The 25,802-nt window shown below is 45.0% G+C and overlaps 1 protein-coding gene across 1 annotated transcript in view; it reads right to left on the bottom strand.

Annotated features, from left to right (window-relative positions):
• Positions 1–25,802, bottom strand: part of LOC144691460 (transmembrane protease serine 9-like) — a 170,355-nt gene that overhangs the window by 8,585 nt on the left and 135,968 nt on the right. The window contains exons 14-17 of the mRNA XM_078559567.1: positions 23,590–23,655; positions 20,497–20,659; positions 16,631–16,893; positions 3,573–3,709 (exon numbers count right to left, since the gene is read on the bottom strand). Coding sequence (XP_078415693.1) covers positions 3,573–3,709; positions 16,631–16,893; positions 20,497–20,659; positions 23,590–23,655 — 629 coding nt within the window. The remainder of the gene's footprint in view (positions 1–3,572; positions 3,710–16,630; positions 16,894–20,496; positions 20,660–23,589; positions 23,656–25,802) is intronic.

Here is a 25,802-nt window from a genome sequence, read left to right as displayed (position 1 = left end):
GGTTACTATCAGATTGGCCGTGATCTTATTAAATGGTGGAACAGGCTCGAGGTGCTGAATGGCCTGCTCCTTGTTCGTATGTTCATAGATTTGTACTGTCAGCAAATTTTGAAATTGTGCCCTGTACACCAAGGTCTAGGTCACTAATGTATATTAGGAAAAGAAGGCGTCCCAACACTAACCCATGGGGAAACCCCATTATAAACATTGCTCCAGTCTGAAAAACAACTATTAACTCCTAGTCTCGTTTCCTGCCACTCAGCCAATTTTGCATCCATGTTGCTACTGTCCCATTTATTCCATGAGCTCTAATTTAGCTTACAAGACTGTTGTGTGGCACTTTATCAAAAGCCTTTTGGAAGTCCACGTCAATGGCATTGCCCTCATTAACCTTCTCTGTTACCTCATCTAAAAGCTCAAGCAAGTTAGTTAAACACAATTTTCCCTTAACAAATCTGTGTTGGATTTCTTTAATTAACCTGCATCTGCCCACTTTTTCTTCTTCATCTTCATCTCTATCTCGTTTGTCATCCAGGGATCTCTGGGTTTATTTGCCCTACCTTTCCCCTTCGTGGAAATGTGCCTTGACTGTTCCCAAATTATCTCTTCCTTAAAGGTCATACATTGTTTAGTTACAGCCTTGCCTGCCAACCTCTGATTCCAATTTACCTGGACTAGATCCATTCTCACCCCAGTGAAGTTGACTCTCCCCCTAATTAATTATTCTTACTATAGATTGTTCCTTGTCCATTTCTATCACCAACCTACAACTTATGATAAATGTTCCCCTATGGACACTTGATCCATTTTGCCCGCCATTCTCATGAACCAGCTCGAGCAATGCCTCCTTTTTCATTGAACTGGAAACATACTGCTGTAGAAAATTCTCCTGAACACACTCTAGGAACTCTTGTAACTCTCTGTCCTCTAACTACTACTGCCCCAGTCTATATTCGGGTAATTAAAGTCCCCTGTTATCACTATTCCATTATTCTTGCACCTTTCTGTAATTTCCTTGATAATTTGTTCTCTACACCTTCCCCACTAGTTGGTGGAATAAAGACTATATTGAACCATGTAATTGCACCTTTTTTATTTCTTTGCTCTAGCAAAATAAATTCTGTCCTTGACTCCTCTGGGACGTCCTCTCTCCCCAATACTGCAATGTTCTCCTTAATCAATACTGCCACTCTGCACACCCTTTCCTTCCTTTCCTATCTTTCCTGAAAACCTTGTATCCAGGAATATTTAATACTCAGTCTTTCCCTTACTCTATCAAAACCATTTATAAGTTTAACCTTTTCTGCTCTAAGGAGGAGATTTTTAACCTCTTTAGTTAGTCTCTTCATATCACTGAACGCCTTTACCCTGGTGCATTCTAGGAAATCTCCTCTGCGCCCTCCCAAGGTCTTGGTATGCTTCTTGATGTACTCCTAATTAGACATAATGGCCAGGATTTTACCAACTCCAGGAAGGCATGCTGGAAGGCAGGAGAGGCAGTAAAATTGTGGGGAGCTGTGTTGGATTGGCTCCCTGTTTTTTTTAAATTCGTTCATGAGATGTGGGCATTGCTGGCTAGCCCAGCATTTATTGCCCATCCCCAATTGCCCTTGAGAAGGTGGTGGTGAGCTGCCTTCTTGAACCGCTACAGTCCATGTGTTGTAGGAACACCCAGTGCTTTTAGGAAGGGAGTTCCAGGACTTTGACCCAGTGACAGTGAAGAAACAGCGATATATTTCCAAGTCAGGATGGTGTGTGACTTGGAGGGGAACTTGCAGGTGGTGGTGTTCCTATGTGTCTGCTGCCCTTGTCCTTCACATGGTAGAGGTTGTGGGTTTGGAAGGTGCTGTCAAAGGAGCCTTGGTGAGTTGCTGCAGTGCATTTTGTAGATGGTACACAGTGCTGCTACTGTGCGACAGTGGTGGAGGGAATGAATGTTGAAGGTGGTAGATGGAGTACTAATCAAGCAGGCTTCTTTGTCTGGATGGTGTTGAACCTCTTCAGTGTTGTGGGAGCTGCACTCATCCAGGCAAGTGGACAGTATTCCATCACACTCCTGACTTGTCCCTTGTAGGTGGTGGACAGGTGTTGGGGAGTCAGGAGGTGAGTTACTCAACCCAGAATTCCCAGACTCTGGCCTGCTCTGTAGCCACAGCATTTATATGGCTGGTCCGGTTCAGTTTCTGGCCAATGGTAACCCACAGAGCATTGATAGTGGGGGATTCAGTGATGGTACTGCCATTGAATGTCATGGGGTGATGGTTGGATTCTCCCTTGTTGGAGATGGTCATTGCCTGGCACTTGTGTGGAACGAATGATACTTGCCACATATCAGCCCAAGCGTGAATGTTGTCCAGGACATGCTGCATATGGACATGGACTGCTTCAGTATCTGAGGAGTCGTGAATGGTGATGAACATTGTGCAATCATCCACGAACATCCCCACCTCTGACCTTATGATGGAGGGAAGATCATTGATGAAGCAGCTGAAGATGATTAGGCCTGGGAACTCCTGCAGCGATGTCACTCTCACTTCACTTCTTTTGTTCAGCTCTTTTGTCCATGTTTGGATCAAGGCAGTAATGAGGTCAGAAGCTGAATGGTCCTGGCAGAACCCGAGCTAACTATCAGTGAGTAGGTTATTGCTGAGTAAGGGCTGCTTGATTTTGTTTTGCTGATGAGTGAGAGTAGAGAGATGAGGTGGTAATTGGCTAGGTTACATTTGTCCTGCTTTTTGTGGATAGGACATACCTGGGCAATTTTTCACATAGCCAGGTAAATGTCAGTGTTATAGCTGTACTGGAACAGCTTGGCTAGGGGCGTGGCTAATTCTGGAGCACAAGTCTGTAGTACTATTGTGGTCCTTCCCCCAGAGCATTTTACCAATGTTGGACCAGAAGTGGAAAGGATATCTGCTCCAGGGATGCGGGCAACCAATTTCCATAATTAAAGGCCCAACTAGGGACTACTTTTTGGTGCCATTGATAAAAGGGACAACTAAGTGGTGGTGGCCTCCCAGTTGTAGCCTGGGGGGGAATGGTCAAATGGAACAAAGAGGGAGGGGGAAGGCAGACCCTCAGCCCCAACAATCCGCCCAGCTAGAGGACTTTCCCCTCTGGCACTCAGCCCCCCTGAATTCTTTTTATTTTACTTAACTGCCCAGCTGCTTATGTCTCCTGCATTCCTCAGCAGCGATCTCCTCTCCCAGTGGCTCTGCTGAGGCTTCAGAGCTACTGGCCCACTGATCGGGCCGACAACATCAGGAGCTGGTCAGCTGTCCTTAACTGGATGGCGGCAGATGCCCAATTGGGAGGCTGCTGTGGTAAAACTGCTGAGTAGATCCCACTGCTGGCAAGTGCAGGGTCAGAATTTGCTTTTTATCCTGATGCCGGGGTCCCAGTTTCCCTTGTAAAATTAAGCCCAATGCTAGTTCTAGCTAATGATTTATGGAAGATTAGCATAACATCCTCTCTTTTATAGTTTATGCCTCCACTCTTAAACCCATTGATCCTGTATGATATTTTAACAGCCATTTGCTCAATATATTTAAAAATATTGGGTTAAAAGCTACCTGACAGGAATCGACTCCCCCTTCTAAGAAGCCAGCACACAGCATCCTTTCAGTGATAATACTTCCATAGACAGCCTTGCATGTGTTGTTATTAATGATGTCCACATCTGCTTTTTGAAGGATTGTTGGTAATGAGCCTGGGGAAAAGAAAACATGGTCTGCAACTATCTCCTCCTTAAAAAGCATTTTATCTTTAGGAAACACATGAGGCTCACAAATCTTGCAGATGGATAGAAAGAAAGAATGTGCATTTATATTGTGCCCTTCACAGCCACAGGATGTCCTAAAGAGATTTACAGCCGATGAGGTAGGAAATGCATCAGCCAAGTTTCACACAGCAAGCTCCTACAAGCAGCAGTTAGATAAATGCCAAATTCAGAGGAAACAACAACTTTATACTGTATGAGAACATTGTGCTGATTGGTTGGCAAGTGGACTCTGATTGGTAGAGGCATTGCCATGGAGAATGCACCAGGGATCGTGACTGACAGTTAACTGCCAAGCATTGTTTGAAATTTAAATCAGGCAGCTTGACTCTGATTGGTCAACACATAGCCCTGGAGAATGCCTCTGGAGGGACAAGACCAGGAGGGCCCCGGCCTGATCTTGGGGTCCTACTGTGCGGCAGTGGCACCCTCCTTGGCCTGTGGAGCTAGAACTGCTGGGGTCGCTGGAAGAGGGGATTCAGATGGGCTGGCCACTCCCGGAGTCACCTGGATGGATGGCCCCGGGGTGTTCATCTGCTGATCCTTCTCCCTATGGGTGCCCAAGAGCCCCTGGAAGACTCCTTGAGGAGAAGGGGTGAGATCGAGATAGCCTGCACCCCTCTCGTGTACACACAGTTGGATGCCAACTATGGTGTCAACGATGGAGTTCAGCCCGCGCAGCAGTGCAGGACCAATGTCCTGGACCAAGGTCTCCATGGCGGCCGCCATCCTACCAGCATTGACCTCAGTGCATTGGCATGTCGGCACTATCAGCTCAGACTGACGGCGGGTGGACTACTCCATCGTGCCTTGCAATCTGAGGAGTGCAGCGGACATCTCTTCCTGATGTCCCCGAACTTGCCTTTTCAGTTCCAGCAACTGTGAGTGATGTGTCCTGTTTCACAGGCCACTGCCATGCACTAATTATCTCCCCTTGCTTTCGCAGGCACATCTGCCAAACAGCCAACAGAGTCCACGACCCAGGGCCTCCAATCAAGCCCCGAAGAAGCATCTGAAGAGGAATCTGGAGGCACCCTCCCTGAAGTCCCATCACGACGCTCACTCACACCCTCAAAAGTCACCTCAATGGCAAGGCTGCACTTGCCCCCCTCCCGCCACTAGTCAGGCAGGGCGGCACTTAACCCCAACCCCCCGGCACACCTGAAGCCTGCAAAGCAACAGGCGAGCTCTGCAGAATGATACTGTTCACCCAGCTCCAGTTCCCCCAGAGTGAAGGCCGCCAAGTGCATGTCAACTCTGTGCTGTTGTGAAACACATCGGCGTACTTTCCCGGTGACGTGGACGGATGATCCAGCAGGGGTGCAAGAGCCTGTTGGGATGGCCTGATAATGATATGCTGATGTATTGCAATGAGGTCCCTGATGATCGATGGCGGGAGACATGGCCCGCCATTGGCAGGCTGAGTGGACAATTGCGACCTGCCTTCCTGCCTTCGTGAAACCAATCATGCCATATTGTCTGCTTACCTATTGTCTGCCACCTATTATGCCTGCCGCCAGTGGGCACGGAAAATTCCGCCCACAGAATGGTTGTCTGATGGATGTTGCACTGTTGGATCCTCACTTGGTTGAGCACCACTGACCTCACCATCAGCACAGGAACAGTCCAGATTGTCGTCGGCCAGCTGTATGACTCTATTTTCAAAGTCTGTGAGGACCTTGACGTCAGGCATTCCTCCGCCAGTCTGTGACGTCTCCCTTTTGTTGTGTGTCAGCTTGTCCTGCATGAAGATAGTAAGAAGGACACCTGTCAGGCCAGATGAGAACAATGCCTGGCAATGTGTGGGTGGTGAATGGTGCCATGGACGGGAAGAGGGCATGATCTGCAAGGCAGATGAAGGTGTGTGTGAGAGAGTGAATGGTGATGTCCCTTGAACTGGCAGTGAGTGAGATCCCTGTGGATGTGTGATGGGCTTGTGAGTGTGTGAGTTGAGTGACGAGAAGAGTGACTTACCTTGGCAGAACAGAGGAGATCATTCATCCTCTTTTGGCACTGTGTGGCTTTCCTCTTTTGCAAGCATTGGCGCTGACCATCGTTGCCACCGCCTTCCAAGCTGGATTAGTGACCCTGCTTTCAGGTCTTCGTCCAGAGCTGGGTTAGAAGACTTCATGGCAGGCCTCCACTGTGTCCAGTTGGCGCCTGAGTGAGGTGTCGCTAAATTTAGGGCAGCATGTTTCCTCCCTTTGGCAGCCATGACTTTCCAGCAGGTTCCGATGCCTTAGAGAGTGCTAGCTCTATGCAAGGGCACCCTTTAAATATGGCACCCGGATTACTGTTGGCCTGAGGTGACAGTGGGGTGGGCAAATCAGAGGCTGACCTGCCAGCGATCCGGCATGTTTTCCAGAAATGCATTATTAATGAGGTGGGACATGCCAGGAATGGGACGATGCCATGTGAAAACCCGCCATTGCAGCCTGTTCTGATCCCAGCTGAGATTACCCTGGGACAAACATATCCCAGAGTGGAACCCAGCTTGATAGATCCTAACTTGTAATTTGTTTGTTTAGATACGTGGAGAGTAGCTACTGAACAGAGTCACAGGAGTCAGCTGATGAGCTTTTAACAAAAGAATAAAACATTTATTAAACAAGAAAAGATGAACAATATTACAATACTCATTCACACACTATACCTTTACAGATATATACAGATTTGTAAGAATAACACAAGTTACAAAAGCTATCCTATGCTTTAACGTTCTCGGTAAATACAAGTCCATGTAAACCAATTGGCAACCCTGTGGTCAGACACACCACATTCTGAAACCAAGTGACAGGTGTCACCTCAACCAGATGCTATGGATCTCTCCTCACCTCCCCCCAGACGCTTGTCACACTATGAGCCAATCAGTCTCACTGAACTCCGTCCTTCACACAGGGGCTTCCAATCTCCACACTCCAAAGACTCGCATTGGAATCTTCTCCAAAACTGACACTTTCTCTCAGATACCTTCTGCAAGGGTTCACCTCCAGGGTTTCGAACTCTCCTTCTGATGTTCCTCTCCCCTGGGTCACCACATGCATTCAAGCTGTCTGCCTTGCACTCTCTCTTACTGGCTCAGCTGTCAACAGTACCACTGCTTCACATGCCCATAGCAAAGAGTTACAGACTTTCAGCCGTCTTTTTGGACCTTCTTGCCTTTTGCGAGCTGTTCTCACTTTAATTCTGCTTTCTGCAGCTTTTGTCTCTTTAAATCTGAAGCTTGGAGCCTTTCTCTCTGCCCTTCACCCCTAACTTCATTACCAGGACCTTTTCCTATCCTTCCTTTGACCAGAAGGTCTGCTTGGCACTTCCTCTTGTTCCATTCCCCTGGATTTTGGGTCTTTTCCTTAGCTTTGGACTGGCTATCTGTCCCTCTTTCTCCAGTCTCTCTCTGGCAGCTACTTCAGCCAACTTTAGCTTGGAGCTGGCCAAATGCCCCTTCTAGACTGCTTCTCTGCCAGCAATCTTCAAAACCAGCTGAACTCTTAAACTGTTGTCTTTCTTCTTGTGGGAGGGACCTGTCTCTCTGGACAGCTAGACAACAGCACTGTTTTTTTCTACTCTTGTTTTTGATTAACTTCTTAAGTCATAAACTCTCATTAGAAATACTAGCAGCTTTTTAAAGTGAAACTAAGACTCAATTTGACCTTTCTTAACACACAGATACAGAAATGCAAATCAAACTTAAACTTTAAAGCTGAAATTCAATCCTAATACCCACAGATACCAATATAACTTACTTACTTAGTTATTTCTTAACAAGCCGGTGGATAAAACTTCCTTTTTCCTGCCTGCTACTGCACATTGTGCAAATCTGGGACAATTCCACTCCCTGTTTCTCTCCGCAGATGCTGCCTGACCTGCTGAGTATTTCTAGCATTTTTGTTTTTATTCCAGCTACTTTGACTTACTTCAATGATATCATTGTCTAACATAAATTTATTTTCTTCTTTGACTTAAGCCAATTTTCCAGGATTGAGTCAGTAAGGGTTTTGTTTGATAGGTGTAGCTTTTCCCATATCAACATCATGCATTGCGAAAGAACATCCCTCGGTCTATCTATACACAATGACTCATTTTCTTTAGCAGCTTGACTATGTTGCCCTGAGACCACTCTGGATGATGGTGTAATATTCTATCCAAATTTTTTAATGCCTCAGTATTGGCTCATTTTATTACGAGGAGTTTGATCTGAGAATTTTCAATCCCTGACTCATCGTTTGAGCCATATGTCTCTCTTACACCCCGTAACCCCAGCTTTTCTTAGCCAGTTCATACTATCTGACTTTTTCTCTCTTTGAAATTCTGTTGCTTTCCTTATCCTTTCCCTCCTTTGCTAACTTCTTTTCCTGGAGTTCAATTTCATGCTGTTTGCATTTCCATTTATTTTACTCTTTCTTTTTCCTCTCTTTCAAGTTTGAATATTTGCTCTTTTCTATCCTTTTCCCATTCAAATAGTTTCATTTCTTATTCCTTTTTAATTTCAAGCTGCTTCATTTGCAACTTAATTCTAGCCAACTCAACCTGCACTCTACCTGGGTCAGGCTTTTCTTCTTCCAATCCCAAATGTTGTGTGATTGCCTCAAATATTTCTGCCTTTTTAGCCCCTGTTTTTAAGGCTAACTTTAAATTTCCTGCTAATGTGAATAACCTAACCTTTGTTAATTGTTGCAAATTACTCAGGGGTAAATCTTGCCTCTCCAGAAAAGTCTCAGCAATTGACAAAGCCATTCTGCTTCTCCATAAGTACAATAAATTTCACTGTGAAATCCTGTTAGCCTTAACTTTAGCAAATCCCAGCACCGTACCATCTGTGGATTCAAAATCCCACAAAGAGCCCCTAATGTTGTTATGATCTCTGTTAGAGACCAGTAGCATTTTTAAAAAAGGAAATCTGAGATCCCAGTTATTTACTGAAAGAATGAAAATTCCACGTTTTAAAACAGAAGAATTTTACCATACAAGAGTCAAACAAGGCAAGCAATAAATACATTTTAGATAACCGCCTATATTATAAAACCTAGAATCAACATAAGTTAAACATGAATTAATGGGCAAATTGTGGTAAATTATAAACTATAAATTACACATTAAATGGCTGATATAACTAAGACAAATCTTACAAATTGGCTAGCAGTCCAGTCAGTACATACGTCATTAATTTCAGTCACAAAGTCCTTCAAAACTCTGTCTTCCTGATGAAGAATTTTAGCTCCGATTTTGCCTGATCCTCAGCTGACAACAGTGCAGAACCATCCTGAGTTCCACAGGCACAATCTTCACCAGATATGGCACACGTCTCCAAAAACTACTCAAGTCTGCTTAGGGTGATCTAGATGGTGTAGATTCATCAATGTTATCTCCAAGTAACAGAAACAGCTGCAGCAAATGTTTCTTTGCTTATTCTCAGTTTCTGAATCGAACCTCTGTCTTCTTCAGCCTGACTATATTGCACTACTGGAATCATCAGCAGCTACTGAGCTCGGATGGTTCTGTGTCCTTTTTTAATGGAGAGAATTTTCGCATCGGCGTGCGACACGTAAAATGACGCGCAGTGACATCGGGCGTGTGCCCGCCAAACTGTCAAAGGCCTGTTAAGGCCATTAAAAATCCAATTAAGCTAATTATCAACGCTGCCCGTCCAACCTTAAGGCAAAGAGCCCAAGCAGCCTTCGCGTTTTTCAAGAAACCTCATCCACGGGCGGGATGAGGTTTCCTGAAAGTTTAATAGAATCTATAAATAATTTATTCACATTTCATAAACATGTCCCAGCTCATATGACACTGAGGGGACAGGACTAAATCATTTTTATCTTTCTTTGTTTGAAAATTTCAATATGAACTTAATCTCCCTGAGGCAGCTCCATGCCTCAGAGAGATTTCTGTGCTCTTCCACATGCATGCGTGAAAGAATGCAGGCTCCGACTCTTCCTCCTTCCCCCGCTCACATAGGTAGTGCTGAGCGCTATCGGCCGTGCGTCACACTGGGCGGGCCTTAATTGGCCCGCCCACGTAAAATCGCGGGGGTAATCGGCTCCACGCCTGCTCGTGCCTGCTCTTGACTGGCCCGCCTGACAGGGAGAAAATTCTTCCCTATGTTTTGGGTTCCATTCTCAGTTTCAATCTTAGTCTCCTTAGAAACCAGAAAGGTCAGTTTCCTTTTGTTGTTTGGGTCCATGTCAAAAAAATACAAGCTTTGAAACCACAGATTCCATCACAATGTTGGGACAAGTTCTGTTACACCTTGCATCCTTGGTCCAAACCTTAATAAAGACATTGCAAAGGGCTGTGAGTGCCTCCACCAGTGACTGTGCCATGGCCACCTTTCACAAGGGGATTCTACAACTTGCCCAGTCAGCCAATTGCTTTACTGCCTCCTAAAATGCACGTTAATTTGCAGATTGCACCCAAGGGGTGAAAAGGTCTGAGCATTTGGTGGCACTTTCATGTTTTTCTGTTGCTTGAGTGGGCAGAAACGCTTCAGAGGCCCGACTCCAAGCATGTCAATGGAGCTGCTGCTGTACTGTCTCAGTTGTGCAAAAATATTCACTTTTGACAGGCTTTTCCAAGAGCGTGGCTGCTTTCCACACTACCCCCCCTCCCCAACACCCCCAGCACATACTAGAGTATTTCCTTCAGTCTGTGCTGCCTTGCCCCCAGCACCCTCCAGGCTGACGTGCACTGGAGCCCTTGCCCCAGGACTGCACTGAAAGCCAGTCAGGAAAAAGCAACTTGCCTGTGACCCCCACAAATGCACAGCTCCTCTTCCTTGATGTCCTACAGGTAATGCTCGCAAGCGCTGTGCAACATTGTGTGCACTCACCTCCAAGTTCCCCTCGAAGTTCAGGTTGCCAGGTGTATGCCTTTTAAAGGCTGTTGTGAATCATGCCATTCTGAAGTCACGGCGATGTGGGTGGTAAATTTTATGTGTAGGGGGGTGATTCCGGTGAGCAGGGCTTATAATTAGATGCAAACGTATTAAAATGACGTTCCCGATGTGCAGCGGCGAGAAACGTGGGCCGCCATTGATGGGTGGAGCGGATGATTGCAAACTGGTTTCATGATGGTGCAAAACCGAATTTTGGCCTTCTCACCATATTGTCACCACCATGACTGCCAACGCCAAAGGGGCCAGAAAATTCTGGCCAGAGTTAATGTTTCAGTTCGAGATGACCTTTCAACAGAACTGAAGATGGAAATGTAAGAGTTTTTAGGCCGATGCAAGTGGGGATGGGGGTAGGGTGAAGAAAAGGGGAAGTCTGTATGGAATGGAGGGCAGGAGAGATTAAATAACAAAAGATTTCATGATGCAACAGCCAGAATGAGTGGTAATGAGTAGTGCAAAGGAGTAAAAGATGCGGCCAGATGAGGCATACATGGCTACGTAGCACCCATCTGAATGCAACATGAAGGGATAAAGAAAGAAACAAGACAAGACCAATCTAGCAAAACAAAAAAAGCCAAAAAAGCACATAGAACAAGTTGAAAGTAGAAATTATGATCTAAATTTATTCTTTCATGGGATGTGGGTGCCACGGCCAAGGCCAACATTAATTTTCTTTTCCTGATTGCCCTTGAACTGTGTGGCTTGCTGGGCCATTTCAGAGGGCAGTCAACCACATTTCTGTGGGTCCGGAATCATATGTAGGCCAGACCTGTTAAGGACAGCAGATTAGTGAGCCAAATGGGTTTTTACAATAAGTAATGATACTTTCACGGTCACTATTACTAAGACTAGCTTTCAATTCTGGATTTTTTATTAATTGAATACAAATTCCATCAGCTGCCATAGTGGGATTTGAACTCATGCCCCAGGGCATTAGCCTTTTGATTATTAGCCCAGTGACAGTACCACGATGCCACCCTTCCTGTGACAAGTTCTAAAGCTGTTGAACTCAATGTTGAATCTAGAAGACTGTAGCGTGTCGAGTTGAAGGATGAGGTGCTGTTCCTCGGGCTTGTGTTGAGTTTCACTGGAACACTGTAGTCCACAGAAAGGTCTTAATGGGAGAAATGTGGTGAATTTAAATGACAAGCAACCAGAAGCTTTGGACTGAACGAAGGTGACCTGCAAAGCGGTCACCCAGTCTATGTTTGGTCTCCCCAATGTACAGGAAACCACATCATGAACATGCAAGTAAATCACTGTTTCGCTTGGAAAGTGTGTTTGGGACCTAGAATGGTGAGAAGGGAGGTGGTGAAAGGACAGGTGTTGCATCTCCTGCGCTTGCATTGAAAGGTGTTGTAGGAGAGGAAGGAGGTATTAGGCATGACTGAGGAGTGTATCAGGGTGTTGTGGAGGGAATGGTCCCTTCAGAGTGCTGAAAGGGGAAAACCGGGGAAGATGCATTTGATGGTGGCATCACACTGGAGCTGGCAAAAATGGTGGAGGATTATTCATTGAATAGCTGGCAAGGCAAGTTGATGCAAATCCATTTTGCCTTCATAATCTAACATTCAAATTGCAAAACTTCAAGACCTGAGCATTTTCAGTAGTCTAACGTTATCTTGGCCAATTTCATTAATGATTTAGATGAGGTTATAAACAGAACCACACTTAAATTGAAAGCACAAAGGGGTAAGTAATTTAGACTATGGGTGGAATCGTCCCAGAATTGCACTGAGTGCGGTAGCAGACATGAAAAAGGACTTTTACCCGCCGGCCGCAATGGCCATATCATCCCCTTCCCGCCTCATAAATTACACATTCACGGGAAACACGCCATCTCACTGGCGGGCGGCCTCTGATTTGCTCACCACACCGTTACCTCACTGCATCCTCACGCAGGCCCCCATATTTAAACTGCAGCTGCGTGCACAGTTCTCCATGTTTGAAGCCCAGGACTGCTCCGGTGAAGACAAGGCCCCAAAAGCCAAGAGGAGTGCAGCCCCCTGATTCAGTGACGCATCCTTGGAACTCCTTCTGGACACTGTGGACTGCCGCAAAGTCCTCTACTCCACTCTCTGGTCGCAGTAGGTCCATCAGTTTCAACACTCCAGGGAGATGGTGGCAGCAGTGGTCAGTGCCAATGCTGCACACAAGAGTTTGGCCATCCAGTGCAGCAAAAGGATGAATAAGCTCATCCATGCTGCCAGAGTAAGTCAACCATCTCATCAATTTCAACTCACTCATTCACAAGCCCATCACACATTCACTGGCATCTCACTCACTGCCAGCTCGAGGGACATCACCACCCACTCTCCCACACATACCCTCACATCTCCATTTGGCCTCATCTCCTCTGGAGTCTGCCTCCTCTTTCCATCCATGGATCTACTCAGCACACATGCACACCTGGCATCCTTCCTAGTTGGCCTGGCATGCGTTTTGCTCACATTCTCTCCAACTGTCTTTATGCAGGACAAGATCACTTGTCAGGAGATGTCCCAGAACTGGGCTGGAGTGCTGGACATCAAGGTTCTCACTCTGTTTGTGGGTTGTGTGTTGGAGCTGGTCAGAAAGGACAGGGACTGTGCCTGCATTGACAGTGAGGTTGGCGGCGAACACCCACATGAGGATCCTGCACTAGATCATCCCTTTCTCAACGCTACTCTGAATCCACTGTTCTGCATGTAATAATAATCTCCACTTTCTCTCTTGGACACATCTGCCACCTTGTCCTCAGGCAACCTTGACCCTTACTCCAACGCCGAGACCACTTTGGATGAGGATCCTGAGGGCAGCACCGTTGAAGACCTGTCACGGCACTTACCTGCACCCTCCACCAGCGCAGGGTCACAGGCCTCGGACCCAGATGTATAGCAGTCTCAGATCACAATCTAATGAGCACAGCACACAATCTGTTCCAGAGCAGGTGGAGGCAGGGGCATCCTTGGTCGCCGACACTCAGAGGACTGCTGGAGGCAAGGAATCTGCTGAGTCTGAGTCAGATGATGAGCCTCTGGACTCGGTCCTCAATCAGTTCCAGGAGCTGCAAAGACAAACACGGGAACATCAGGAAGTGATGTCTGATGCACTCCTCGGATTGCAAGGGATGATGGAGGAGTCCGTCTGCCTTCAGTCTGAGGTGAAAGTGCTGACATGCCGATGCACCAAGGTCAACACTGGTAGGATGGCGGCTGCCATGGAGATGTCCTACCACGCCCACCCTGTGTTCGCTTCCTGGGAGGCAGTCATTGACTCCCAGACCTCTCCCTTGCACGTTCATCTGGACATTCCACCACCCACAACACCTTCCTCCCCCCTTACTCCTTCCTCCCCCTACACTCCATCACTGATGCCATAGTTGGCCTCCAACAGTGTCAGTGCAAGAGGGATATGGGGCAGCTCGATCTCACTCCAGCTTCCTCTTCTACTCAAGGAGTCAGTCAGGGGCCGTCGGGCATCCATAGGGAGCAGAACCAGCAGCTCGACACCCCGAGGCCAGCCACCCAGGTGATTTTGGGAATGTCTGGCCGATCCTGTGCCTCCATCAGCTCCAGCCCCACAGGCCGAGGAGAGTGCACCTGGCCCACAGCAGGATATCCAAATCAGGCCAGGGCCCTCCAGGTCTCAGCCCTCCAGAGGACATGCTGAAGTCATAAGAGGCAATGGAGCCAACTATTGCACAGGCTGACTCCACCCCTGCTGTGGACGTCAGGGCAGCACTAGAAGAAGGGGTAGGCCTAGAAAAGTTAAGAAATTCTGATCACAAGTGGTTGCATGGGTGAACACATATTGTCACTTTATAATCTGAAAATATAATCGCTTTCACTGAATGTGTAATGTAGTCTTTCAGCTTCATTTACAGGCTTCATGAGTGCTCCCCCTGCATCGCCCCATACCCACGAGTAGTTCCATGGCATGCAGCTGGACCTCGACTGATTCTAGAGGGAGCAGTGTATGTGGCAGAGCCTTTTGGAGCCTCATGCAAGCACTCTCCCATGCACGTGGAGCCTATATCCATCATTCTCGCCGTCTCGAGCATTTTCAATGCTGCCTGCTGGAGTTCCATTTTGGTTGTCCAAGTAAGTGTGGTGGGGACACATCTGAGCTGAGTTGCATCTCCACCCACCCACTGATCACACTTCCATGCAGCACCTGTGCCCGTCCAACACGAGGCTCCACTCACTTTCGATTATCACAGCATGGTTGTGGTGAAGTATTTGCTTAGCTCCCCAGTCCTTTCCCTTCCCCCAGTCACCCATGTCCTTTTCCCCATCCCTGTGGACCCCCCCTGGCATCACCATCATTATCTACGGCCCGAACTCTTGTCATTACAGGACGTCCAGGTGAACATGCATGTTCCCTACCTTCCGGAAAACCCCACCCCCATCTATTTGACCTCCCTGACCCCATCCTTCCCACCCTTTATGTCTGTATTTACTTCCGTATCCCCACCAACCATGCTCACCACCCCTTCTATCGTTACCATCACACCCTCACCCTCCCACCCTACTGGCTCCCTCTGCTCACTGTTACTCTAACCATCCCCTCCTACCACCCTCAGCTTACTACCCAGGAGGCAGTCATTGACTCCACAGACCCCGCCCTTGCACATTCACCTGGACATTCCACCCCCCCACAACATCTTCCTTCCCCCTGAATCCTTCCTCCCCCCCTTACTCCCTCCTCCCCCACCTCAGGACTCCCTCCCTTACACCTTCCTCCCCCTTACACCTACATCCCCACTTGCACCATTCTCCCCTATTACACCCTCCTCCCCCCATAATCCTCTCCTCTGTCCAGATACTTTCCCCCCTCCAGTCTCCCTCCTTCCCCCTCCCAGCCTCACCCACCCGACACTTTTGCCCCCCAACACCTTGCCACCCCCCATCTTCACCTGCCCATTACTTTCACTCCCCTCCCAGTCTCAACACCCCACCCCCTTCGCTGATCATCCATACCAGCCCATGGCAAAATCTGTGAAGTTCCAAAGTAGGTCCGAAGCATTAACAGAGACCTCCCTCCATCTGACAGCTGCTTCACGGCAGAGCCATGTGCATGAGAATCCACCCAGCACGCGATGCACGTCTTCCTGCAGGGCCAGGTAAGCTTAGGCCTCCAGCATTTTCTTGGACGTCCGCAATCTGAGCAAGGCCCTAAAGGTAAGTCCTGACTTCTGCACGTCACGCTTATCCAGACGTGTTTTGGGCCGGTGTGTTTTCACGCTGGCGTAACTATAAATCTGGCGTGGGGGGATGATTCTGGTCGGGCCTTACTTTGCATCCCATTAACAAGATGCAAATGGTGTTCACGCCGGCCTCCAGCAGGATTCACGATCCGCCATGGTGGACACCACTGGATGATCTCATTGTGATTTCACGCTGGCGTGATGCTGATTTCTGCCCCTCCAGCCGAATTCTCCCCCACGCCTGCCGCTAATGGGAGCAGAAAATTCCGGCCTATATCAATAGGTTGCATGCTGATTTAGACAAGTTTGGGAAATGGGCTATGTTAGACATGTTTCAGAATTTTCTTCCTGCTTCTCTATAGAAAAAGTTTGAAAGTAAGGGCTAGTTTTTTTTAGCAAGATGCATTAGCTGTCATGCTTATAAATACAAACTGCAAAAGGCTTAGGCAACAATAATGAGATGACATAATTATTAACATTCTGAATATAGCCTAAATCAGGGCAAATTCTGTCACTTAGCAATCAACCTAAATGGTTCTAATTCAGAATATTTTGAGTTTGAATTTCAGTTCATAGACATCCCCTGGTACTAATTCTACCCTCCATCTTCACTCAGTATGAAGAAAAGGCATAACAAAGTAATGATTTGTTGTATCTCACACATTCACCATACCAGAGCATGAAACAATCGCTAAGCCACCAACACATATTCAAAAGCCACAGCTTTAGTTGCATTTTATAACTTTACAATAAATCAAATAATTTGTCAATTAACCTTTAAAGGAAAGAGTCCCCCATCCTGTGACTGCGCAGCTTTTCCCAGCAGGAAAGACCTGGTTATACGATGGGAGGCAAATTGGCTGGATGACATCTACGAAGTTGAGAGGGGAGGAAAGCTCCAGCACTGCGATGTCAAAATCATTTTCATTTGAAAGGTAGTTTGGATGGCTGATGATAGTTTTGATGGTTTGGACAATACCCATTCCTACATTAACCGTTCCCATGTAAGCTTTCCAAATTGATGGATTCCTCTTTGTTCTTTAAATAAACAGCGACAATAAAATGTCAATCACATTGCGACAAGCAAGAGTTAAATTCTATCAGCCTTTTAAAGAGTGCATTACAAAATTCAGTTTCATAAGCTCCCATCATTCACAACTCTATATTAGTCTGTAGGGACTAATCCCTCCGTGATGCCCTGGTCCACTCCTCCATTACCCCCAACTCGTCATCCCCTTCCCATGGCACCTTCCCGTGCAATCACAGAAGGTGCAACACATGTCCCTTTACTTCCTCCCTCCTTACCGTCCAAGATCCCAAACACTCCTTTCAGGTGAAGCAGGGCTTCACTTGCACCTCCTTTAATTTGGTCTACTGCATTCGCTGCTCCCAATGTGGTCTCCTCTACACTGGGGAGACTAAACTCAGACTGGGTGACTAGTTAGCGGAACAGCTTCACTCAGCCTGCAAGCATGACCTGGACCTCCCTGTCGCTTGCCTTTTCAACACTCCACCCTGCTCCCATGCCCACATGTCCATCCTTGGTCTGCTGCAATGTTCCAGTGAAGCCCAACACAAACTGGAGGTACAGCACCTCATCTTCCGATTGGGCACTTTACAGCCTTCTGGGCTTAACACTGAGTTCAACAACTTCAGGCCATGAACTCTCTCCCCATCTTGACCCCCTTTTTAATCCAAATTATTTATTCTTATTTTTTAAAATTTTGTTCATTTTTTAAAATCCTTTTTCCCCAACAGAGGGCCACATGTCACTTGTTTCTATGTTGTGCTTTCTCAGTGCACTGACCTTTGTTCTGCTATTAACAACTGCTGCTATCTTACCTTTATACCACTATCAGCACCTTCTTTAATCTTTACCACTACCATTAACACTCCCTTTGCCTTGTGTCCATGACATCTTTGTCGATCTCTCCTTAGGTTTCCCCCAACCCTGACCTTCTATCTTGCGTCACCTGCTGCATCCCCTCTTAAACAGTATAAAATTCATCACATTTCTACATCTCTTTAGCTCTGAAGAAGTCATATGAACTCAAAACGTTAACTCTGTTTCTCTCTCCACAGATACTGCCAGACATGCTGAGTTTTTCCAGCATTTTCTGTTTTTATTTCAGATTCCCAGCACCTGCAGTATTTTGCTTTTATCTATATTAGTCCATCTTGGTTTGCTAAGATTTTAAATCAGAGACTGATATTGAAGCAATTCATGTTTGCAACAAATAGGGCAAGGCTTTAATATTAGTATTCTCTATTTCTATATTGTTTGCTTCAAAAGTGAGATTTATCAAAAAGAGGCTGGGGCAATTTTGTCTTTGTACAATAATGTAAGATGGGTGATAGTGGCCAGTTATACATCTCACCCTCTTCTCTCATTGAAGTCAACAGAAATAAAAATTGAGAGAGAAATGCAGGCTGCCAACTTGCTATTGCCCATTTTACACGATTGCACAAAGTCAAGGTCTACCCCCTGGCATCTATAATATTCATTATGAGACTACAAATCCATAGGTGCTCATATCTTCTTGGATGTTGTACTGATTAGGTGGAATGATCCAAATAATATGCATTTGGAAAGCTTGACTCAGATAACTTTATACAACCTTACAGAACAGAAGGAAGTCATTTGGCTCATTGTGCTTGTGTCAGCTCTTCGAAATTAGCTCCACTCCCCTGCTCTCTCACAGAATTGTTAAAGCACAGAAGGAGGCCATTCAGCCCATCATGTCTGTACCAGCTCTCCAAATGAGCAATTCACCGAGTGCCATTCCTCCACTTTCTCCCCATAACCCTGCTCATTCTTCCTTTTCAGATAACAGTCTAACTGCCTTGTGAATGCATCGATTGAACCTGTCACTGCCACAATCTCAGGCAGTGCATTCCATATCTTAACCACTTGCTGCGTGAAAAGGCTTTTTCTCATATCGCTTTTGATTCTTCTGTCAATTACTTTAAGTCTGTGCCCTCTCGTTCTCAATCCTGTCATGAGAGGGAACAGTTTCACCCTATCTACTCTGTCCAGACCCCTTATGATTTTGAATGTCTCTATCAAATCTCTTCTCAATCTTCTCTTCTCCAAGGAAAACTTCTCCAATCTTATCTTCATAACTGAAGTTCCTCACCCCTGGAACTATTCTCGTGAATCTTTTCTGCACTCTCTCCAATGCCTTCTCATCCTTCCTGAAGTGTGGTGCCCAGAACTGGACACAATGCTCCAGCTGAGGCCAAACTATTGACTTATATAAGTTCAACATAACCTCTTTGCGCTTGTTCTCTATGCCCCTATTAATACAGCCTAGGATACTGTATGCTTTATTAACCAATCTCTCAACCACCTTTAAAGAGTTATGTACATATACACTCAGGTCCCTCTTCCCCAGCACCCCCTTCAGAATTATATTGTTTTATATAATTTCTCCATTTCCTGTAGCCCTACAAGTGTTTCCTTTTCAATTCCCTTTTGAATATCTGTGACTACCAAATCAAGCCTTATTTCTTGTGTCATAATGTGTGGCATCGTCTGCAAAGTCATGGACTATGCTTGTGCTGTACCATTGATTTCAGATGCTGCGTGACATGTCCAGTGCATGAGGCCATAAGCGTGCTATGTTATATCTTGCCCATTATTGTCCTGCAGTGTTGCTTGATGCAGTTATGTGGGTGGTTTTGCTGCAGATACAGCAAGACGAAGAGAAAAAATGCCCTCCTGTTATGTCAATTCACCCCAGTTTTGCCTGATATTGACCAATGGTCTGCTAATGAAATAACAAATCAAAGAATCATATGGATGGTTTAAGAAAATGAATGAATAAGAGGAGTTCCCATTCCACAAAATTATTGCATGGTTTTGGTTAAAAGATTATCTAGGATTGACAGGAATGAAGAAAGCAATGTGGTCCCTTTAATTCAACCATCAAAAACAACCCTAAGGTCCCCCCCTCATAGCATCTAACAGGTTCTTGAGTGATCCACCTCCCCTGCCTTATTTGAAAGTTTGTTCCATGTATTCATCACTCTCTGTATGAAGAAGGACTTCCTGATGTCAGTCCTAAATTTTGGACAGTTAAACATTAAGTCTACCAAAACTCTATAGGAATATTTTCAGCTCATTCTGAGCCTCATCAATATTTTGCAATGGAGTACATATGCTATGTATTCCCTTGTACATTACACTTAAATTTAAGTAAGCGTTGTTCTGTCATTTATGTATTTTGTGTAATTCAATTTCTAGTACCTAAGCAGCCTCTCAAGACTCAATTACCTCTGAATTTAGTATTGTTTATGAATGTGGTCAATTTATCTGAGTTTCAGAATCCAAGTAGTTAATATCAATTTCAAACAGTGGGCATCTCAACACTAGTCCCTGCAGTACCCAACTCACCCCTTTATTCTCACTCCCTCATGACTCCTCTGACAAGTATATACCACTTTTAATCCTTCAGTCAATTTATTGTGTCCATTCCCCCTTTTGTTATCTTCAATACCCAAACCTTAAAACTTAACCTGCAGTCAAGTACTTTTTGGAAGTCCAAAGTACACCAAAAAATACTAAAGTTCTATTTATAGAATTTCATGTTTCATTTGTTCTAGTAAGCCACACAAATGAAGCATCAATAATGTACGTACCCCTCAAAGCAGTGAGCTGCAGAGACGAGCCACCTGTCAGAGATGATGGAAGCACCACAGATGTGTGACCTGATCTGGAGGCTAACCTGCCAAGGCCATTCACCATTCATCGAGTTTGTGCCACCGACAATCCTACTGAAGATTGCAGGTCTGGAGCCACAAGCTGTATAAAATACAGATATGTTTAAAGTCTGGTTTCAAAACAATAATTCAAAGGGAAAAAATAAATTGGACTATTCCCCATTTACTTTAAGAACGCATAGCTTAAAGTTCTACATATGAATGGAGCAAGGCTAAATTAACAAGTATCACAATATCCATAGAGACTGATAACTTATAGAAAGGAATCCGAATTCCCTGTGGTCAATAAAAAGGAACTGCACAACAAGATATTCAAGTTTTAAGACATTCTGTAACAAATAAAACTAAAAGCAACATTAGCTAAACATTAAAGCATAAGTTGCCTACGAGATAATCAGCAGAAAATAACTTTTCCCTTTAAGTTTTCCCACAATCGAAAATCTCATGCCTGTCACCCTGACCCTTAAGTAGACACTCAAACTTCCCGGACCCAGTCCCAAGTGATTCTTAGCTCCCATTCTTTTCCTTTCCCACCCTCATAACTTTTAACCCCAGAACTGTCCTTCATGGTGATGGTTTCTCTGGACATTCTCCTACTAGCTAAAGCTAGCCAAATCTTCCAGTCTTGCTTTAAATCCTTATGAATTTGGTCTTTTCAACATAAGTGCAAGCTCCCGCCCGCATTCCTGCATAAGGAATCATAGAGACTTTCTGCTTCTAGCTGCTCTCTCTCTCCCGGATCCTGGCAGACTAAGCTGTGAGGCTCAGTGATATGCGTTTTAGAAAAACTTGCAACCTGATCTCCCCCTCTCAAAGGCCATCTCCATGGCAACATGAATCACATTGTATACAGCTAAAAATGCTGATTAACTATTCTTGAGACCCTATGTTGGAATTAAATGGATGGTTTAAAGCATAACTGTTTACAACCTGATGTTCTCAACATCTTCCCGGGACTTTGAAGATTAACAGTCTATCCCCTGTCATCACAGCTTCTTTCACCTTTGTCTACAAGAGTGAATACCTTGCACCTTCTTCCCAGAAAAACAACTTATTGTCAGGTAGACTTCAGAATGGGTCACGTAACCTCCTCCATTTTACTCTAAATTAAAGACACAGTGCCAAAATATAACAATCTTATAAAACTGCACATCAGTAATACAAGATAGGTCCTCGATGAGCATTGAATCACTGATCATGCTTAGACAGCAATCAGGAGGCAAGAGTTTGTTCCTGTTGGGGAGTGTGCTTGTGTGGGCATTGGATGGGGCCAAAAATGATTGATTGAGATGTGCTCCACGATGAAACTCCTCGTTTGGGTTCACAGACGAATTACTCAGATTCCAGAGAGGAGCTTTGAAACTATACCCTGGTGGATTTAGGGGGTTCAGGAGAAGGGAGAAGAAAACTGGGATGAGCAGGTCTTGGTAAAAAGAGGGTTATTCCCCTATTCAAAGATTTTTAACAAAATTGAGTGCAAATTAGCTACCACATTCCATATGTTCTAACAGCGTCCACATTGTAAAAGTAATTAATCATTTCTGAAGTACTTAGGGCTTCCTGAGGTCATGAAAGTCCACATGAATACAAGTCTTTCTTTTATTACAGATAGAGGTGAAGATTCCACCCTAACTGACTGCACCACTTTCAGCAGCATGAAATTTGCTGTGTACTCTTTTTTTAAAATTCAAAGTCTGAAATGATCACAACTAAGACAGCTTTGCATTACAATTCTGAAGAGATGGAGGTTAGGCTCCAGTTATTTTACATAGTGGGAGAGAATTTCCGTGGGACCCTCCCGATCTCCCATCATAGCTTAGGCGTATCAGTGGAAACCTTGGAGAAATGATGTAATTGGCTGATTTTTGCCACTCATGCTATTTCTCTGGGCTGGTTCCTCTGATGTCCCAGGCTGAGAAACCCACTCTTAAATTCCAGCAGAGCACCTTTAGGCAGGACACACTTTGCCTGGTATGAATTATAAGTAACAGAAAAACAAAAATATACAAAAGAAACAAACTGACATGGAAGGATGAAAGGAAAAGGATGTGAGAAAAGAAAAGCAAATGTATAATCTTAATTAGATGAAGCCAATTACAAGAGGAGTGAATTGGAAGCTTTTTTGTTGTAACTCCTGTTCTGATTTTGCCTGCTTTCCATGACTACCATTCCTATTTCTCTTAGAAAATAGACTTTTTTTTATTCATTCACAGGATGTGGGTGTCGCTGGCTGGGCCAGCATTTATTGCCCATTCCTAGTTGCCCCTGAGAAGGTGGTGGTGAGCTGCCTTCTTGAACCGCTGCCGTCCATGTGGTGTAGGTGCCCCCACAGTGCTGTTAGGAAGGGAGTTCCAGGATTTTGACCCAGTGACAGTGAAGGAACGGCGATATATTTCCAAGTCAGGATGGTGAGTTACTTGGAGGGGAATCTCCAGGTGGTGGTGTTCCCATCTATCTGCTGTCCTTGTCCTTCTACATGGTAGTGGTCGTGGGTTTAGAAGGTGCTTCGAAGGAGCCTTGGTGAATTCCAGTGAGAACCAGGTCAAATACAATAGGTTGAGAGGGGAAATAAGGAGGAAGATAAGACTGGCAAAGAGAGAATATGAGAATGGAATGGCAGTCAACAGAAAAAGGGAATGCCAAAATCGTCTACTAGCATGTAAATAGTAAGTGGGTAGTAAGAAGTAGAGTGGACCAAAGAGGGTGACATACGCTTAGAGACGCAGGACAAGGCTAAAATATTTAATGAGTACTTTGTATTGGTGTTCACTAAGGAATAGGGATTTGCCAATACATGGGTAGCAGCAGAGATGGTAGAGGTAATGAACGGGGTGAAAATTGAGAGGCACATGGTACTGGGGTGGAAAATATGAAAGTGTTAACAAAGTGTGAATTTAACTCTTGCAAGAGTTTTTTTTAGCCATCACATTAACAAAACTCGTTCTGGATAACATCTGTGGAAATGACTCAAAATTGTCAATGAAAATAAATGTGCAGTAAAGGATAGTTTACTTGGGCTTGAGCTGGTACTTTTGGATGCAGAAGTTGTGATTCCATTGGTGGGTGTTGTAACAGCACCTAAGAAAAGGAGAAATACTTTAGAAACTGTTTATGAAGCTGCACCAAAAACACACAGCAACAAACACTGCAGGAAAATAAGCTCCATTTATATAATTTCATTTTCATTTGCCAGTTATAACTGAAATTTTGTGGTTCAATCATCTTAAAACCAACTCTTGAATTTGTGTTGGTCTTTCATATTATGCCATTCTATGGGTGATGTCCTCAGCATGGTTCTGTTTCAAACATTGGGCAAACATCACTATAGAGATGATCCAGGTGTGTTTATTATCAAAACTTTCTACCTTATGCTGACTAAAGGTGAATCATAATACATCTAAAAGCACGTTTTGTTTGCAAGCAAAATTTGCATCTGGAAAGATGCAATTTCAAAGAGGAATAACAAATTAACTCACGTAAAATGGTAGAATCTGACAGCACAGAAGAAGACTATTTGGTCCGTTGCGTTTGTGCTAGCTCTTTGAAAGAACCATGCAATTAAGGCTAATCTGTTCTTTCCCCATAGCCCTACAAATCGTGCCTTATTAATTATATATACAATTCCCTTTTAAAAATTACTATTGAATAGACAGCCACTGTCCTTTTAGGCAGTGCATTCCATATTATTGTCTATCCATTGTGTTTAATCAGCAATCAGTTGTTAATTGTCTCCCAATAATTTGCAGTGAGTGTATCACAATACTTAATCATTTAATATGGTTGTAATCATTGAGACAGGTTAGAGTTATCATTGGTCAATCCAAAAACAACCTAAAACACCACTAAGCCGGTCTATGGGCAGGGTCTCCCCCCGTTGGGGGCGAAGTTGAAGGGCGGGCGTGCATAGGCGCGCTTCCGATCGGTGACCCAATTGAGGGCATGGCGCCATTTTACATGGGCAGACCAATTAAGGCCTGCCCAGCTTGATATCTGCACGGAAGCGCTATGCACTCCCTGTGCGGGCAGGGGGGGAAACCCCAAAATCGAGAGTGCGCTCTTCTGCACATGCACATGAAAGAGCGCACTCATCTCCCTGACGCTAAGTGCTGCCTCAGGAAGATTGGCTCTAAATGTAAAAAAGCTAAAAATAGAATAATAAAATTTTAATACCATGTCCCCTCATGTGACACTGTCACATGAGTTGGGATATGTCCATAATTTTTACAAAAACTTTATTAAAATTTTTTAAAAACCTACATGAAACCTCATCCCGCCCATGGATGAGGTTTCATGTTTTTTCTACTTCCCGCCGGGGCTCCTGGCCTGCCCGCCAACCTTAAGGTTGGACCGGTAGGTCCACTAATTAGCTTAATTACACTGTCAATGGCCTCAATTGGCCATTGACAGGTCGGCGGGCGCACAGCTGATTTTGCTGCATCCCTGCCTACTGGAAAATTTAAATGGGGCGCGGTGACGTTGGGAGTTCCGCCCGACGTCACCACGCATCATTTTACGCGTCGGTGAGCGGGCCCCACCCCCCGCTCACCGACAGGAAATTCCTGCCCCATGAGTTTCACACTACAAACCACAACATATAATAAAACTCATACAAGTGATTTCAAGGCATTAGTATGAAATTGAGATTCAGATACTAGAAACATCTGCAGCACTCTGTGCCATCAGAAACCTGCAGCAGCTGTAATAAAACATATGCAATTATATCAGTTAATAAATAAAATTTCAAATTTGATGTATATGAATGACTATTGTTGGCTTGCATCATGTTTCTAGCCATTTTGAATCAAATTAAAATTGGAGCAATGACTTGACAGCTTTGAAGAAACATTAAGCAGAATGAGATGAAATTGTGAATGTGATCTTTATATACGCAAAGTTGATTTTGGTGCAAATAGCAGAGGGAATTATTCCCTTCCGTACCTCTCCAAACACCAACTGCACTCACCCATCCCTTGCGCATTTCTTAGGCCTTGCCTGGTACTGGAGCTGCAGCCTGGGAATTCTGAGCATGGGGTGCGGTTTGTGTAACGTCTTGACGCACTGGACAGGTTTCTACTTGAAACAGAACTTTAATACAATGCTCTTTTAGACGCTACATTCTTGAACCAGGTCCATGACCAGAAAGCTCCACCCCTCAGATTACCCGCGCTTAAGACTCATTAGTCAAGAACAATCACGCAGATAATATCAAATCCCAAAGTTGAATT

Source organism: Cetorhinus maximus, chromosome 2 (assembly GCF_964194155.1).
Source record: "Cetorhinus maximus chromosome 2, sCetMax3.hap1.1, whole genome shotgun sequence".
Classification (NCBI taxonomy): domain Eukaryota; kingdom Metazoa; phylum Chordata; class Chondrichthyes; order Lamniformes; family Cetorhinidae; genus Cetorhinus; species Cetorhinus maximus.
This window is presented reverse-complemented; position numbering and strand designations above follow the sequence as displayed.